The 15524-nt window shown below is 39.8% G+C and overlaps 1 protein-coding gene across 4 annotated transcripts in view; it reads left to right on the top strand.

The window, feature by feature from the left end:
* The window catches only part of slain2 (SLAIN motif family, member 2), a 71781-nt gene extending 66667 nt beyond the window's left edge, over positions 1-5114 (top strand). For all 4 annotated transcript variants that reach the window (XM_067988077.1, XM_067988057.1, XM_067988067.1 and 1 more), the window contains one exon: positions 1756-5114. In XM_067988077.1, coding sequence (XP_067844178.1) covers positions 1756-1822 — 67 coding nt within the window. In that variant the 3' untranslated portion in view covers positions 1823-5114. The remainder of the gene's footprint in view (positions 1-1755) is intronic.
* Positions 5115-15524: the final 10410 nt, after the last annotated feature.

Below are 15524 nucleotides of genomic sequence, written 5' to 3'. Positions count from 1 at the left end.
GTTAGACAGTTATCTCATAAGCCGACAATAGCTCTTCTGTGTGTCTTTGCTGGGAACGTGAACACATTAAGCTTCCCAATATATATTCAGCTGGTCAGCTAACATGGTCACTTATCCATCATGCTTTGCTTCTTTTATGGTCAAGTAACTGTTCAGTATTTCTACATTAATATGGTCAGCTTTATGGTTTAGGTGTATTAGAGAGTTAATTTAATCAGGCATTTCCTTATGGTTTTCCACAATGGTGAGCTGAATATGGATTGTGCATTATGCCTAATTTCCTAGGATGCATCAGTACTATTCAGTTAACTGTACTGATGAAATATTTTTCTTTAGTTTCTAGCATTTTTACCTCAGTAGCTTTTCTTCAAATAATTTTGAAAAACAAGAAATTTCAAAATCTTTATTGAGGTAAAATATAGCGAGTTTTGATTTTGGTTTTCTAAAGTTTATAAAGTGTATTAAGTAGAGGGGGAGTGGAGAGAGATTCCATGTTAATGGGTCTGATTTTTTTTTTTAAAGTTGAATTTTGAATCCTGCTAGGTGGCACTGTAAAAGGTTATTGCTAATCCTTTAAATTTATGAGACGGAGATTCTAACATCTGATGTCCTTTTCAAAAAAAAGCAAGTTGAATTTTGAAAGGTAGCAAAGTGTTAGAAATTGGATACAAATTCAATTGGCTACATATTTCGGGGGCCAACGTCCTGCACCTCAAGGATACTTGATAAAAGTGTGAGCCGAAATTGGGTCATACTATTTTTCAGGCGTCCCTAGCTGCTTAGAACAGGCGTAAGGTCCTTTTACATATGTAAATGAGAGGGCTAACACCTATTTTATGTGTTCCCTCAAGCGGTCTGCGATGAGCAGGACATGCAATGTTCAGGAATCTTCAGTGGTCACCGCAGCCTAAGCAGCAGCAGCTCCTGTGGAGCTAGGAGGAACAGGAGCGCTCTTCTCGGGTCCACAGCACTGCTGACAGCCGCAATCATCCTCGTCCGCTCTTCTGCCCCCCCACCCCAGCATCTGCCAGAGACCTGAAATTTGTTGCTCCAAAGGGGCAAGCTGCTTGTGGAGGTGCCGGCAGCTCGCCCACATTATTTAGACCAGGCCCAGTGTAAGGCCCGCCTCAGGCCTCCCAGTATGAGCACGCATTGCAGCCTCATCTCTGCCTTCATACCCGAAACTGGGTGCCAGTGAATTTCCATCCCAAAGACACTGAGGTAAACTAACAGGAAGAGGAGGAAGGAACTAGGATATATTTAAATACTTTTTCAACTATATATCATTTTGGATAATCTGGTTTAAATAGTACTATAGGAGATTTGAAAAGGGCCATTCCCAGCAATGGTGATGTCCAAACATTAAGATCTATTTGTATGAACAAAATGAACTATGTATGAATTAATGGCCACATGGATTTAAACTTTATGTGGCTTACAAAGATTAAAAAGTTTGGACATCCCTGCTTAACAACGACCAGAGCCTCCTATGACTATTTACATCACTGTAATTGGTCAGTTAAAAGGGTTAAATTGTGCACACTAACCATTTTGTATATAATAAGCATTATAGAAATATATGGTGTAGATTTTCTGTTACAAATGCACAGTACCAGGTTCCTGTTTTCTATTGTTTAGATTGTGTAACAAAATGAAATGATGTAAAGTTGTGGGACTGTACTGTTGAATTGCAACCGAAGTACAATTGTGTCCTGTCAAGTATATTAATTTCTCTTCCTATAAATTGACTTCCAGATCGTTGCCAACTCCGAAGACTTATGGCAGCATTAGAGATGAAAGCTGGAAAGATGGTTGCTATTGAATTGATTATACACAACAGTCTGAAGCTCGCTGCGCTACAGTTCCCCAAACAAAAGGACGTTTTACTTAGACTGTTCAGAGAAACTTAGCAGGATTTGAGAAAATCCAGTCCTCTGCCATAAATCAGCACAAGTTGGTGGAGATCATGGAGTAGCACTTTAATGACATTAAACATCAGACTTTTTCATACATGTACAATCAGTTTTTCCCATGACTATGTCCATTGTTTTAATGCTTATGAGCAATCTTATGTCGTCATTCAATACAAAAAAGCCGACGTCTGGACACAATCCCAAAAAATGCCAAAGAAAAAGCTTACAACAACCAGTGGTAGGGAAAAATGGATAACTAACATTGTTGCGACTTTTAGAATGGTCAAATAAAAAAGACTACTTGTCGAAGCCTGTTTTGTACAATCAGATATTGTAGCGGTGACAAATTTTATATTCTGGAAGTAAAGCAAGCCACAATTCCAGTATCATGAAGGGCAGATGTACAGTCATAGTAATCCACAGCCCACTGAAATCTGATTTATTTTCAGTACAAGAATAGCATCTCAATTGTTGTAGTCATGAATACCTTGAGTGATAAGTAAGGCAAATTACACATCTTCCATTTTTGTTTGTATGAAACTTTTTTTTTGCGGCTGGGGGGAGGAAATGTGATTTTAATTTGCAGCAATTTACATTAATATCCCAATGGTGGTAATATCTTCTTCCCGGTGAAGATATTAGTATTACTAAATTTTTTGCCATCTTAAAAAAAAATAAGTTAAAATTGCACCAGTAGTTTTCATTGTAGAAGTTGAAATGTATTATGAGGAAGTTGATTTATTTTTAATGGTCTGCTGCTGATCACTGGATTTGTGACCTGTTGCACTTTGTAAGTGACTGAAAATTTTGGCACATTGCTAGCGGGAAAAGGCATGTTGTAACCTGAATGGTGCTTTGTGCAGACAAACTGCTGTGGGTAAGTGGCTTAAGTTGAAAATTAAGTGTGTATTGTAAGTGAGACACTTTGTTTATCTCTTTGCCCACACCAAGAAAAAATATCCATCAAAATGAACGCATTTTGGTGGGCAAAACTATTTCAGTATCCGTTTGTGTGCAGTTGACCTTTCTTTTTAATTGCCAAAGGGCTTAGTGTTAAGCAGGTTTTATACGGTTGCTTTCCTCAAATTGTACAGCACTGGCTCAGGAAAGAGTGGCTTTAATGTGCAGCCAAGTTTTCAGCATGCAGCACCTAATAGGATGTGTCTTTTATAACTTGTACTTCCTTGAAAGGTAGGTAGTGAAAACTTGGTCCATTCAAGTTGTAATCTGATCACACCACAGTGCTTATATAAAAAAAAATGCAACATAGTTCTGTCAAAACTATGCACTCATATCCTGTTATACAAATACACTTGCTTGGAGCTGTTCAATAAATGCTGCAGCCTGGTAGGTACTAAACCCAGTAATTACAGTGTTCAAAGACGTCACTACACTTATGTATATTCTTATGAAAATTTGAGTTTACATTTAAATATATTTGCATACTACTGCAGGGAGTTGTATGTTCTAAGTTTATTATTTTGTGAGTGTTGCCATAAAATAGTTTGAATTGATGTTCGTGCAATTAATCACCAGAGGCTAATGTTTAATTTTTTTAAGAGTATTTCTTGATTTATTTACAGGAAGTATTCAGTGCAAATTTAGAAGAAAACATTCTTTCCAAAAGCCCTTAATATTCAGGTGTAGGGGCCTTCCAAAATAACCAATGGTGGGATAGACATGTGCTAGCAGAGGTGGCCAGTGAATTGAGTGGGGTTGAACATGAGGGTTATGGGTGAATTCATGGTGAGCGAATGGGATGGATGTAGGATGATAGGTGTTCAGATAGTGAATGGGGTGACTGCTAAGTGGACAGTGGGAGGGGTGGACATGGGTTACAGATGATAGGATTTGCAGTGAATGTGTGGAATGGACATGGGGTACCATGTGAACAAATAGTGAGTGAGTGGGTTGAATGTGTTTTTTTGTTTATCCGTCTAAATGGCCAAATGAAGTAAAGTGACATGTCATCTCAATTGTACAGTTTGATAGATCTGAAAAGGTCTGGATTCGTGAGAACTTAATTAAGTGTTGTGGGGCAGAAACTTGTTTGGATGTAATACGGTAAACACAACTGTTTACTGTCAAACAATATATTTTAAAATATACACCTGTAAAAATTGCCCTCTGAGTAGTTGCCTAAATAAGGGAATTATATTTATTATATTTTTTATGAATTACCTTTCACTGTCTAAAAAGTTGTCGAGAATGAGCAATATAATTCTTTCAATTAAGAATTTTGGTTTCATACAGATGACTTACTTTTGAGACATGTGTGTTGTGCAGTAAACAGCCTTTTTAAAAAGGTGGATGTTTGGATTAGTCTTTTCCACAGGAGGGGTATTATGTTTGAAAACTTGATGCAGAATAAAAGCAAGAAAAGCTTTTAAACAGCACTCTAAGTTTCGAGATTCCCTTCATAAAATGACTACGAACACTGTACACAATAGTGGGATTCATTTGTTTTATTATGGAAAACTTTGTTTTAACATGTTATGCATACACAGGTATACACTTACACATTGCAATACTGCGAGACACAATTGGACAAAAACAAAACCTTTCTCTAACTTTAAGAATAAATTGATCTGTAAAATTAAAAGCATCCTTTACCCCATGGTGGTTTAGCTAACTAGAAGAATTAATCACACGTTTGACACAAACAGCATTGAACTAAAATGCAGTAGGCAAAATAAACTGAAGTGTGAAATTGTTAATTTTATATAATAAAAAATAGTGCCTATAATTTAAATTACTTCATTTTTGAGGTTGTCATAATTTTGTTTGTTGAATGTGGGTTAATTTTTGTGCCAATAGCTTGGAGTAGACTATACTCAATGTAAATAAATGGTCATGTATTGCTTTCTATATTTAATTTTTTGCTCTGCCATGTAACTTTTTTGTAAATGTTAATGAACTTGTTTTAAAAAAAATGCAAGAATCGCCTCCTTGTTTTAAAAAAAAATAAACAGTTCTTGACATTGGAAAACAATTTCAGATTCTATTACTGGTCGCTATTGAACAGAGGTGGGATTTTTGGCCGACTGATTTGCAACTGTTCATCTACATTCTGCCAATATATCAACTATAAAAGGGAGAAGACAGCCAGTGAATATTCTTGGTCAGAACCACTGTAAATGGTTATTGGACATTTGTATAAATAAACCTGTCTATACAATCCCTTGTTAATGAACAACTTAATTAAGTGTTGTTCTGTGCTTTAATGCAATTGCTGTTTGAGTTTTCTTAGAATGTAACATTTGCCACTGGGCTCATACACTTTTCAGATTTTTATGCCCAACGTGTTTTTGGGAGTGGTGGTGGGGGGGCGGGGGGGGAGGTTGAATGAAGGAAAATGGTTTCACAATCTATTAAAGTGTGAGCTGGCAGATCTGTCTATCGTTATGCTGAATATCACTAAACATGATTTCTAGATTCCTCCATTGCCTCATGAAAACTGCAAATAATAAAAATCTGACTACTCCATACTATAAATGGTAGGGAAGAGAAGGAACTGTTTAGTTTTGGGAATTACATGTTATTAGTTAACACCCTATCCTTGGAAACTGGAGGCCTTGATTCATTCTTCCTTCCAGATCACCCTTGCTGCTTTCCTTACAGAAATCTAAGTTGAATGGTACATCAAGAAGACTTCAGCCAAAGAAAAAACTGAAAGTTTATTGGTAATTACTTTATTTAAAAAAATGTTTTTTAAAACCCTGAATGTAGAAGAGAGATCCTAGAAAGGTTGGTCCTTTGCCACCACTTCTCTTTGCACACCGCCCCCCCACCCCCCTTTTCTACCACAAGGATTGCACGTGCCAGCAAGGTCAAAGGCTAGAGGCAAAGCAAATAAAAGCCATGCTGAGAGGTTGGTTGCCCAAGCACAATTTGACTACTCTATGTGGGCTCAGATTTAGAGCTCCAGCATATCCATGGACCCTAGCTACAGCAAAGTCTATCACTACCCCCAAGGTGCAAAGTACTTGGAGGTTGTCTGTCGATGCTCATGAACTAGGATTTGCAATGGCACTACTCTAAAGTTGGCTAATCTCCCAGCAGCTATCAAGAAATGGCTGTTAACAGAGACTAGCACTGAAATCTGAGCACTAAGTCACTGGTGCCTGTATACCAGATAAGGAATGAAAATCAAGTGAAGGAGCAATTTTATGGTTATGTGAATGATGTGATTACTGCAACATCAAAACCAAGCAAAATAATTTTCATGAGATGTCAGTGTATGGGTTGAGAGGGATGTCACCACCTTGGGTGTGTTGTTATTGGTTCCAGTGGTGGTGGAAAAGGCAGTTGTAATAATGCCCCCCCCCCCATGAGAAAATGTGTTGAGCACAATGGTCCACCAATATGGTCAACACCCAGACAAGCATAAAAATTCCTGGATGCATCCTTCATCCAAGAACTGGCATCTGACTGATTACATCATTATCCAACAGCGTAACCTGCAGGATGCAAGAGTTGCCAGAGCTAAGAAATGAACAGCCACCAAATGGAATGTCTAATAATCTTAACAGTAAGGGAACATTTATCTAACAGTTATCATAATATGATCAAATTCAATGTTAGGTTTGAAAAGGAGAAACTTAACCCAGTTACCAAGATTCTGGATTTTGGTAAGGCTAACTTCAACGGGATGAGACAGAGACTGACGACAGCAAAATAGTCAAAACTCTTATCGGGTAAAACTACAGATGAACAGTAGGAGGTGTTCAGAAAAGAATTTACATTAATACAGGATCAGTATATACCCCTAAGGGGCAAGAGCTCTACTTACCAAGTAAAACAGTCATGGTCGACAAAAGAGGTGAGAGAAACAAAACTAAAGGAAAGAGCATACAAAAGTGCAAAGAATAGATCCAGGGGACAGGGAGCGATAAAGGAAGCCAAAAAAGGTCGTAAGAGCTGCAAAAAGAAGCTTGCAAGGCATATCAAGAATAACACACAGTTTTTACAATTAAAATAAAAAGGGTAGTCCAGGGTAATGTGGGCCCTTAAAAAAACAGACACGGGTAATGTTGTAAATGAAAATAAGGAAACAACAGACTTGTTGAAGAATTACTTTGTGTCAGTCTTCACAGTAGAGAAAGAGGATAATATACCTGACATTCCAGGGAAACTAATGAATCGAGGACTGGAACTTGTTCAGGAAAGTGTTAACGTTAAGCAACTGCAAGCAAGAAAACAGTATTAGAAAAAATAATGGCACTAAAGCCTGACAAATCCCCAACACCTGATGATTTCCACCCCAGGGTTTTAAAAGAAGTAGATGAGGAAATTGCTGATGCTTTAGCCATAATCTTCCAAAGCACACTCAATTCAGGATTTGTCCCTTTAGATGGAAAATTGCAAATGTAACTCCATTATTTAAGAAAGGTGAGAAAGAAACCAGGAAATTATAGACCTGTTAATCTAACATCTATTGTGGGGAAGTTATTGGAATCTATAATTAAGGATAGGGTGACTGAGCACTTAGAGAAATTTGAGCTGATTAGAGAGAGCCAACGTGGATTTGTAAAGGGTAGGTCATGAGTAACAAACCTAATTGAATTTTTTGAGTAAGTAACTAAAGTAGAAGACAGGGGAATATCTATGGATGTAGTTTATATGGACTTCCAGAAGGCATTTGATAAGATTCCACATAAGAGACTGTTAGCTAAAACTAAAGCTCATGGAATTGAAGGCAAATTATTGACCTGGTTAGGAGATTGGTTAGTCGGTAGAAGACCGCCGGTAGGGATAATGGGTATGTACTCAAATTAGAAGGAAGTGACTAGTGGTGTCTCACAAGGATCTGTGCTGGGGCCTCAACTATTCACTATATTTATTAATGACTTAGATGATGGGATAGAGAGCCATATATCCATGTTTGCTGATGACACAAAGATTGGTGCATAGTAAGTAGCGTAGACGGGAGCATAAAATTACAAAGAGACATTGATAGATTAGGTGAGTGGGCAAAACTGTGGCAGATGGATCTCAATGCAGGTAAGTGTGAGGCCATCCATTTTAGACCAAAAAAGGACAGATCGGAGTATTTTTTAAATGGTGAAAAGTTAGGAACAGTGGAGGTTCAAAGAGATTATGGGGTTCATGGACACAGATCATTAAAATGTAGTAGTCATAAACATAATCAAAAAGGCTAATGGAATGTTAGCCTTTATAACTAGAGGGCTAGAACATAAAGGGAAGTTTTGCTTCAGCTATACAAAGCCCTGGTTAGACCACATCTGGAGTACTGTGTACAGTTCTGGGCTCTGCATTTTAGAAAGGATATATTGACCTTGGAAGGAGTGCAGTGCAGATGCACCAGAATGTTATCAGGGCTCCTAGGGTTAGATTATGAGGAGAGATTACATAAACTAGGCTTGTATTGCCTGGAATATAGAAGGTTATGGGGTAATTTGATTGAGGTTTTTAGGATTTTGAAAGGAACTGAGAGGGTAGATAGAAACTTTTTCCGTTGGTGGGGGAGTCTCGGACAAGGGGATATAACCTTAAAATCAGAACCAGGCCAATCAGGAGAGAAGTTAGGAAACACTTCTTCACACAAAGGGTGGTAGAAGTATGGAACTCTCTTCCACAAAATGTAGTAGATGCTAGCTCAATTAATAATTTTAAATCTGAGATCGATAGATGCTTGCCAGCCAAGGGTATTAAAGGATTTGAAGCCACGGCGGGTGGATGGAGTTAGGATACAGATCAATGATGATCTCATTGAATGGCGGAACAGGTTCGAGGGGCTGAATGGCCTACTCCTGTTCCTATGTTCCTATAACCCAGATTATTTTTTTTTAATTCGTTCATGGGATGTGGGCGTTGCTGGCGAGGCCGGCATTTATTGCCCATCCCTAATTGCCCTTGAGAAGGTGGTGGTGAGCCGCCTTCTTGGACCGCTGCAGTCCGTGTGGTGACGGTTCTCCCACAGTGCTGTTAGGAAGGGAGTTCCAGGGTTTTGACCCAGCGACGATGAAGGAACGGCGATATATTTCCAAGTCGGGATGGTGTGTGACTTGGAGGGGAACGTGCAGGTGGTGTTGTTCCCATGTGCCTGCTGCTCTTGTCCTTCTAGGTGGTAGAGGTCGCGGGTTTTGGAGGTGCTGTTGAAGAAGCCTTGGCGAGTTGCTGCAGTGCATCCTGTGGATGGTACACACTGCAGCCACAGTGCGCCGGTGATGGATGGGGTGCCAATCAAGTGGGCTGTTTTATCTTGGATGGTGTCAAGCTTCTTGAGTGTTGTTGGAGCTGCACTTATCCTTACTAGTAATCCAACCACATTGTTACAGAACTGTCTCAAAGCCCATCAGATGCTTAGATGTAAAGTAGCTGAAGGACCCAAACATCAAACATGTGCTTTGCAGTACCATCATTGCAGACATACCTCTAACGTCGCACCTGTTAATTTTAGTCATGGAATTGGAGGCAACCTTGCGACATGTGTTGGAAATGGTTTAGCAGGTAGGGGACAGAGAGTAGGATAAAGGGAACGTTCTCTGATTGGTGGGATGTGACAAGTGGCGTTCCCCAGACATCTGTACTGGGACCTTTAGCTTTTTATCATATATATCAATGACTTGGTGAAGGAATAGAGTCATATATCCAAGTTTGCAGTTGACACTAAGTCAGGAATGCACTGAAGTTCCTGTGTTTGCTACAATATTTCCAAACAACATTTTGTTTTAGTAATTGATGTCTCATGGTGTTGCTCACAGACTTACCTGTCTCCGCTTGCCTTCCACTCTAATTCTTTCCATCTTTCTCTCTCTCTCTCTTTATTTGTGTTTTAAAAATTATGGGTCTGCCTAAGATGTCCTCTCGAGTTCAGCAATGCTGGTCCTCTTGCGTGTCCCCGATTTTAATCGCTCCACCATTGGTGGCCGTGCCTACAGCTGCCTATGCCCTAAGCTTTCCGCCTCTCTACCTCTCCTCCTGTAAGATGCTCCTTAAAATCTACCTCTTTGACCAAGCTTTTGGTCACCTGTCCTAATATCTCCTTATGTGACTTGGTGTCAAATTTTGTTTGATAATCGCTCCTGTGAAGCGCCTTGGGACGTTTTACTACATTAAAGGCACTTTATAAATGCAAGTTGTTGTTGTCATTGTTGGTCCCTTCTATAAGTTGTCCCTGCATCGCATTCAGTTATGTGCTCATACTTTAGTATCTTTTAATCCATCTCTGTGCCTTTGATACTCTTTGTTCCAGCCTTCGTTCAATGATAGCGCTCCCACCTCTAAGTCAAAAGGTCATCGGTTCATGCCCCACCCTAGGACTTGAGCACATAATTTAGGCTGTCACTTTAGTTCTGAGGGAGGTGTCTTTCAGAAGAGACATTAAATTGAGGCCCCGTCTCCCAACTCAGGTGGATGCAAAAGACCCCAAAGTACCTTTCGAAGAAGAGCAGGGACATTCTCCCACTGTCCTGGACAACATTTATGCCTCAACCAACACCACCAAAAACAGATTAACTGATCATTTATATGGGACCTTGCTGTGCACAAATGGGCTGCCATGATTGTCTATATTACAACAGTGACTACACTTGACAGATATGGCATTGGCTGTGAAGTGATTTGGGATGTGGGACATGAAAGGTGCTATATAAATGCAAGTTCTTTCTTTTGTGATTGACAGCTTTGTTAAATTGTGAAGGAATACTTGTTTGATCTTCCTTTGTTTTAGTATGGACTTTAAAGAGAGGTATTATTGCAGCGAGCAGCAATGATTCTTTAGTATCATTCTACTTTGACAGGAAGCTAACATGTCGAGGCTACTAGAGCACTCAGTGAGCATCCAGTCTTATGTTAAAATCATGACGCCTGGTCCAAACTAAGAGTGTTACTTCTGAGATCTACCAGAGCCTTGAGATGTTTATTTTTTTGAAATATGGGACTGTATATTAAGCAAAGTACTGTAATCAAGTGAAATGTTCTGTGTTTGCTCTTGCTTCTGTTTAATTTTATTTAATAACCTAATTCATAGTTGTAGCCTATGATATGTGGTCTGTCAGAGTGTTGTTTGTACACCTCTCAAAGAGACCATGAGCGTACAGTGGTAATCTATATTATTTCCAGTTTTCATCTCATCGTTAGAGTGTTCATCCTGCAGCATCCATCTAAAATGATTTAGAACCATTCAGTCCATCATATCAGTGCCGGCACTTTGCTAGAGCAATCCAAATTAATCCCATTCCCTCAGTCTTTCCTTATATCTTTTGCTGCTTTGACCATTTATCCAATTTTCCCTTAAAAGATGGAATGGTCTCTGCCTCAAGCATTCCCTGTGACAAAGCATTCCATGCTTCAACAATCCTCTGCATAAAGAAATTTCTCTTCGCCTTTCTCTTCACTCTCTTAGTGTTAATTTTAAATTGACGTACTTTCATCTCTAACTCCCTAACCAGAGGAAATGGTCTTTCCCTATTTGCTCTGTCAAAATGCTTCATAATTTTAAAAACCTCCCTTAAATCTCCTCTTAGTGGAAATAGTCCCAGTACCTCATCACTCTAGTTTCCCATCCCTGTCACTGTCCTGGACGCTGAATGCTTCACACATAAGGTCAAATTTTGGTTCATAGGGAGCACAGGTTTGTCTATTAATGCATTACACATGAGGAAAAGTATCTGAGCACAACTGAATTATAACATCTACAACACGCTGGATTAACCTTTTCTATTTCACCTAGTTTGTATATAAGCTTCAAGTAGTCAAAAGGAGAATGTTATCAACTATGTCAATTATTATTAGGTATAATGTCATCCATGAATACAAAGGGTACTGTCTCCTCACAGTTGTGTAAAACATTATACCAATTGCTACAGCAGATTGATGGGATGCAGCTTTGTTCCCTCATTCTGCTGAATCCCAGCCATGTTGTTGCAGTTATTAGTTGGGTGCTTAGCACCTCCATGCAGGGATAAATCACTTGGGACATCTTCATGGGGCTGCTCTTGTGTACGTCCTGAATGGCAACCAAGAAAGGCATTGGTGCTAACATGGAAGCAGACCACCAGCTGAGCTCTTGGCTGCAAGAAACCTGTGACCTGGAAGTGATCAGTAAGGCAGAAAAAGAGAATATGCACTTAAAAAATGAATGGTATTTTCTTGCATGCAACGCAATCTTCTCCGCCTGTCAGTGGAACCTTATTTTTGTGATGATTCTAGAGCAGGTACGTCAGGTACTCCTGCATATTACCTTTGATAATATGTCTATCTAAATTTAGTTGTTTTACATCATGCGGTAAGGAAACTGCAGCATTATTTAACTATAGCCATTTTATCATCAGTTTCTACTTGAGGGTGAAGGTAGCAGAGTAAATTCGGACTCTGTTTATCAGTGCTAAAGTTCCTCCTCAGGTATTTAATTAATTTAAAGCTACACTATTTTTATGATTAATTTTATTGATTTGCAACTTTCCTCTCTCCTTCCCTCCAACCTCCAACTGGTGAACAGTCTTAACTGGGATAGTTTGATGTGTGACTCAACTATGGTATTGTGGCTACAGCTTCCAGGGCTTTCAGGAGAAGGTGTCGGTAGCTCCAGTACTATTACTTTGCCCTGTCTCTTTGGTCATGTACCTCACTCTTGCCTGTGGCAGTGCATTTTCCCAGGTAGGAGGAACTCTGTGTATGACAGTCAACAGAGGCTAGGATTCCAGGATTTGTGCCACAGTACAATGTTATATTGCTGAACCACTTCAATTTTAGCTTCCTATACATTTTCAAATTGTTCCAAACTCATTGCATAATTCTTAAAATTAAACAATTTTTCATATTCAAATATTTGACTTTAAATACATATGCTTAAGTATTGCTTTCATTTTTTCAAATCTAGCTGGTCAGGTTTTATATTAAATACATGACAGTTACATGGGTAAGATGGGTATAGAGGGATATGGGCCAAGTGCAGGCAATTGGGACTAGCTTAGTGGTATAAACTGGGCGACATGGACATGTTGGGCCGAAGGGCCTGTTTCCATGTTGTAAACTTCTATGACTCTAAGTTTGAAGTAGACAATTAAAAGTAATTTACATTCCAGCCACTTTTAGAACCTGTCCTAAAATACAAGACTTTTTTATAGATGGGAGAAACGCTTCAAAATATTACGGACTTTTGAACACTTTGTCTCTCATCTTTAATACAATTGCAATTTAAGTTTGAAAATCACTGACCTAGACTAGTGTTCATTTTGAGCTCTGGTGACAAGCTCTTACCCAAGGGGAGCATTCTCATCAGTTGTTCCACAACAGTAGAGGTGCATGTTAAGGAACACAATTGTAGAAAATTAGTAGTTCTTTCTTTCAGTCTTGGCTCCGTGGTAGCACTCGTGCCTCTAAGTCAGAAAGTCCTGGGTCCAAGCTTCCCTCATGCCACTTCAATACATAATCGAGGCTGACATCCAAAATACGGCACCACCAACAGTGCAGTACTGAGGGAGTGCTGCACTGTTGGTGGTGCCGTATTTTGGATGAGACTTTAAAACAAAGCCCCGTTTTCCCTCTCAGGTAGACCCAAAAGATCCCATGGCACTATCCGAACAAGAGCAAGGTGTCTTGGCCAATATTTATCCCTCAACCAACATCATTCAAACAGATTATCTGGTCTTTTATCTCATTTGCTGTGCACAAATTGGCTGCTGCGTTTCCTTACATTCCAATAGTGACTTCATTGTTTGTAAAGCGCTTTGGCACGTCCTGAGGTCGTCAACAGTGTTATATAAATGTACGTTTTTTTTCATTCGTTTGTAAATGGTGTTCTTTTGTAGACGAAACTACTTTAACTAAGAGAAGTTATTCATTTGTACCCATACCATGCTTTGAGGAGCTACCTATTAAGTATACCTTCTGTGTGGTTTCGACAATATATTGCATATATAGTGGGATAAATTCTATTCTGGCATAGCCAATGCCATGCTTGATTTATCTGTTTAAAGATAATTAGATGATTTATCTCATTTGCTGTTTGTGCAGCCTTGTGCACAGATTTACTACCATGCTTGCCTATATAGTAACAGTGGTGGTGGTGGGGGGAACACTTTCAATTTGCGAACACCTGTTTTACCTCCAACAAATGAGCGCTAAGGCACTGAAAGTCAGGCCCTGATCTCACACACCCATTTTACACACACAATTTTCCCACCGTCACTCTGAATCAGGGCATCTTTTAGGTGTCCAGATGGCCGGCCTGAAATCGGAGGGTGCTGATTTAAGCATACTAATTAGGGTCATGCAGTTGTTTTAGGCACCAGGTGCTCTTTCCATAGCTCTGGTGTCCTGTTTGCCAATTCTAAATCAGTCACAGAAATCAGAGGTGGGAACAGTCTGGAGGGTGCCATTTCCAGCGATAATTAAAGGGATCATCAGTTGCTCTCAGGTAAATCACCAGGTGGTTTAGTTGGACTGCTAGTGTGTTGCTTTTGGGTTTTTTGGGACTTTTAGCTACTGGAACTGACAGTAATTGTTTGTGAAAGTAATTGGGTGAGGCAACAGAGGGTTTTTGACATGGGGTTTCTGTCAAACTTCAGATTGCTTTTACTGGGTTTGCTGATTACTCTGCCATTGTGGCTGGAAGAGGAGGAGGAGGAGCAGGCTGGAGTCCAGGAAGCTGCAGCTACAGAGAGAAGAATCTGAAGGAGGGCAGCTGGCAGGAGACCTTATCCCACATGAATGTACAGGCCCAGAACTTCTTACCTCCAATTCACCGAGGAGCAGTGTGTGAGGAGACTCTGCTTTACCAGGGAGGCTGTCACAGAGCTCTGTCACCTGCTGCAGGATCAACTGCAGCCCAGAACAAGGTCACATACACCCTTGCTTGTGGCTCCCAAAGTCACTGTGACCCTGAACTTTCATGCCTATGGGTCATTCCGGACTTCAGCAGGTGACATCTGCAGCATCAGCCAATCAGCTGTGCGGGTATCTATTTTCCAGGTGACAGATGGCTCTTTGCCAAATCCAATGACGTAATATCTTTTGCTATGGATACAATGAAGCAGGAAAACAAGGCTCTGGGAAAAAACAGAAAATGCTGGAAAGACTCAGCAGGTCAGGCAGGATCTGTGGAGAAAGGAAGGTAGGGTTAACGTGTCAGGTCAACAACCCTTCGTCTGAACCAGGAGATGTTACAGATGAACTTATAAGAAGGAATAGAGCCAGGCAAAGGGGGGAGGGGAGAAAAAAAAGAATGGTCTGTGATTAGGTGGAGGACAGGAGATGATTAAATGATAGAAGTGATGATGGTTTACGGCAAAAGGAGGCAATAATGAGGGAAATTAGATATAAAAGATGTATTCGAGACCCGAAGGACCCAGTCCTGCACCAGAAAGCTGTGGTAGGCTACAGCCTCTCCTCTGATACAGCAGATGTTGCTTATGGTTATATCTCTTCTACGGTAACCATTAATACATTTTAAAAATTCACTTCTTATATTCTTATACAGGTTATAATAGACTTTTTGTTTGACTCACAAAGGCTGAACAAGACTCTTGTGCAATAGACAAAGGTAAAAATGTAACAGTATGAGGCACAATTTCAAATAAAATCCTGTACATGTAGGAGTGGTTTGAAGTATAAGTAGATTTTGCTGTCATAATTCACTGTTTC

The sequence above is a fragment of the Heptranchias perlo genome, chromosome 1, assembly GCF_035084215.1.
Source record: "Heptranchias perlo isolate sHepPer1 chromosome 1, sHepPer1.hap1, whole genome shotgun sequence".
Lineage (NCBI taxonomy): Eukaryota > Metazoa > Chordata > Chondrichthyes > Hexanchiformes > Hexanchidae > Heptranchias > Heptranchias perlo.
This window is presented reverse-complemented; position numbering and strand designations above follow the sequence as displayed.